Source organism: Nannospalax galili, unplaced genomic scaffold (assembly GCF_000622305.1).
Source record: "Nannospalax galili isolate Female #2095 unplaced genomic scaffold, S.galili_v1.0 scaffold114, whole genome shotgun sequence".
Taxonomy (NCBI): Eukaryota; Metazoa; Chordata; class Mammalia; order Rodentia; family Spalacidae; genus Nannospalax; species Nannospalax galili.
The window spans coordinates 2,841,141-2,844,479 of record NW_008336930.1 but is presented as its reverse complement, the minus strand read 5'-3'; the positions used below and the strand labels follow the sequence as shown (position 1 = coordinate 2,844,479).

Here is a 3,339-nt window from a genome sequence, read left to right as displayed (position 1 = left end):
ATTTGGAGTGTAGTTAAATTTTAGATGAGTTATAAGACAAGGCAGAGTCTTGTAGAAACCTGGGAGCATTGTGATAACTAGTGTTCTTTGTTCTGCAGCTGTGCCAAAAAGAGAGAATTAATAGATCACCACCTGTCATTTCATGACGAATAGAAGAGAATGTCCTAATGTGGTATGGGGGGGGCACACATGCCACTGTGTGCATGTGGAGATCAGAGGGCAACTTGTAGGAGTTGGTTCTCTCCTTCCACCATGTGGGTTCTAGGGATCGAACTCACAACGTTAGGGTTGGAGAATAGGACCTTAACCTACTGAGCCATCTCTCTAGGGCAGGAATCTATTCTTACATGGGGCTGTCAAGTTTTTACTACATTGAACTCTATGCCAGAAAGGAAACAAAATGTACACTTAGGTATGTATGATAAACTACATTTTGTTGTATTCATTAACACAGGTTTTACTGGGTACCTATTTTGAGCCAGGCAATGTGCATTCTTTTGAAAGTATTATTTAACTTAATGCTCACAGAAGGCCTCTGTGGTGAGCATGTTATTACCATTTTGCAAACCTGGAGAATTCTGCATCTATCACAGGCTTACCAAGTCAGTGACTGTCCAATTTCAAATTTAAACATTGAAAGCCATTCTATAATTACTCAGAATACACGGATCTAGAGGGATTCTATCCAGCAGCTATTCACTGGGCACTACACTGTGCACTGGGCCAATGGAAGAGATGTCCTCTGGAGACCTGTGGATTGATGCCTAACGGTATGGATAGATGGATGAAGCCAAGGATGGGACTGCCCACCCAATAAAGGATCCTGAGAGAATTGGATGGAGGGGGAGGATGGAGTGGGTGGAAGAGTGAGTTGTGGGCTGGAGAGATGGCTCAGGAATTAAGAGCATTGGCTGCTCTTGCAGAGGACCTGGTCAGTTCCCAGCACCTACGTGACGGCTAACAGTAGTCCTAACTCTAGTTCCAGGGGATCCGATGCCCTCTTCTGACCTCTATGGGCATTGCACGACACGGGTGAACTGACATACATGCAGGCAATTCATACACATAAAATAAAATAATAATAAAATATTTTGAAGAGTTGTGAGTGGGTGTGTGGAAGGGTGATGGAGTGGGTAGACGAGAGAGTCAGTGGGTGGGTGGGTAAGTGAGTGTGAATGCAGGTGGGCTAACCTGCGCTACCTGAAGTCTCTGCGCCAGTCAGCCAGCGGTGGGCGGCCAGGCTACTCCACACAGTACGGTAGGGAGGGCTGCTTCTCCAGGAACCGGCCCGCGCCTCCTCCCCGCCCTCCTCCCGCTTCTCTCCTCCCCCTCCTCTTCCTCCTTCTTCTCCCCCTCCTCCTCCACAGTCCGCCACGACCCCAGTCCCGGGCGTGCGGGCTCAGGAGGCTGCGGCTGCGGGCCGAGATGCCAAGAGGGGCCGTTGCGCCCTGGGGCCGTTGCTCCGCACCATGAAGCTCCGCAGCAAGGCGGCGGCGCTGCTCCTGCTGGCACTGGCCGCGCTGCTGCTGGCTCTGCTGTCCCTGCGCGCCCGCCGCGCCCCCGAGCCCCGCGTCCTCCCCGCCGCCCTACAGCGCCGCCCGGCTCCGGTTGCCGCGCGCCCCGCAGAGCCCCGCGTTTTCCCCGGGGACCTCCGCCCGCGCTCTCCTCCGCGCCGGCCCCCGCGTCCGCACCCCAGATCCCGCCGCCCCGGCGCCGCCGGCCGCCACAAGTTGGCGAGGTGAGTCGTGGCAGCCCCGGGATCCCTCCCATCTGGGGACCCGCGTCTCGTTCCCCCACACCGGTGCCAAATTCAAGGGCGGCTTAGGGCTGGACGGATGGACCGTCAGAATCCAAGTTTCACTCACCCACTGCTTTTTCCCATCCGGCCGGACACACAGACCACCCTGGTGGCACCCACGCACCTTTGCGGAGACGTGCCAGGGAGAGTGGCTGGCAGATTGCGGGGCGCGACTGTCACGGTCCAGGAGTCTAGTTATGTTCTTGCAAACATGTGGCTTTTGTTCCATTTTTCAAAAGCCACCGCGAGGCAACTGGATCTTACTATCTTGTTTCTGGGGAAAATTCAGAGCGAAAACTTTGATGTTGATGGAGTTGGAAAAGTTAGATGCTGAGCCAGGACTGGCTGCATTTGGTTCAAGCTCCAGTGCCTGCGTGCTTCCCGCAGAGGAGGCGTCTGGCTCAAGTTTATTCCAAGTTTGCGCCTTGGGAAGGAGTGGTGCGTGGCCAGGGAGAGGCAGACAGGGGGGTTCTGGTCCCTCGGTCTTTTGGGGGCTGCAGTATGCTAGGACCCCTGCCCGGAAACATCTTAACCTTCCTTGTTGCAGTCTCTCCCCACACAAAGCGGTCCACGCGGCGCCCTTTCATCCCAGCGTTTTTATCTTTGGCCCTAGCTGGCAGGTTGGGGGATCTACGTTCATTTCCTTTGTTGTGAGAGGCTTTTGAAAAATCCCCCAGTTTTGGAGTGGGTCTGTTTCCTCTGCTCGCTCAGAGCTGCTGTTTCTAACTGCCCTTGCAACGGCTCCGTTTTCTGGGCTCCTTAATTACATGAAATGAGTTGAAGAATGCTTTTTGACCATAATGACGAAGTCTGTTTGGGGCGCTTTTTCTTTTACTGTAGTTAAGAGAAAAGACACGAAACCTCAAGAAGTAGCTGTGTCAGCGTTTGTCTCTCTTCTGCCTCGTAATAAATGCACAGATGGGTGTTTTTAGGGGAGAAAAAAATCCCAAAAATCTAAGATTTTGACATTTTTATTACATTATTTAGTGTATGTGTTTGCATGTTGGGGGGAAGCACATGTGCCACAGCATGTGTGGAAGTCAGAAGACAACTTTTGGGAGTCAGTTCTCTGCTACTACCCAGTGTGTCCTGGGGATCAAACTCAGACGGCTTTACTTTCTGAGCCTGAGTAAACCCTAATCTAAGACTTTAAAAGTACTTGAAACTCTTTACAAGTTCTGAATAGACACTTTTTAAATATAAGGCTATTTTTTTTTAATGGGGCTGGAGAGATGGCTCAGTGGTAAAGAGCAGTGGCTGCTCTTGCAGAGGACCCGGGTTTGAGTCCCAGGAACCACATGGCGTCTCAGTTCCTGGGGAATTCGACGCCCTCTTCTGACCTCCATGGAAATTGCATCACACTGGTGTACTTACATGCAGGCAATACGCTCGCTCATGTACATAAAATAAAAATAATAAATAAAATACTAAAAAAAGAACATGCTCTTGTTGTCCAAAGCCCTGCCACTAACTGTTCTTCCTAAGTTTGAAGCCAAGTGTGACTTGCCACTTGTCATTATAGTTCTAACTTTCTTAGGCCT

General features: G+C 51.4%; 1 protein-coding gene across 3 annotated transcripts in view; it reads left to right on the top strand.

Annotated features, from left to right (window-relative positions):
• The first annotated feature begins 1,357 nt into the window (after positions 1 to 1,357).
• Positions 1,358 to 3,339, top strand: part of Gxylt2 (glucoside xylosyltransferase 2) — a 129,279-nt gene continuing 127,297 nt past the window's right edge. For all 3 annotated transcript variants that reach the window (XR_003849296.1, XM_017797757.2, XM_008831588.3), the window contains exon 1: positions 1,358 to 1,738. Coding sequence is in view for 2 of the 3 variants with exons in the window: in XM_017797757.2 (XP_017653246.1) it covers positions 1,470 to 1,738 (269 nt within the window). In the remaining variant the exon portion in view is untranslated. The remainder of the gene's footprint in view (positions 1,739 to 3,339) is intronic.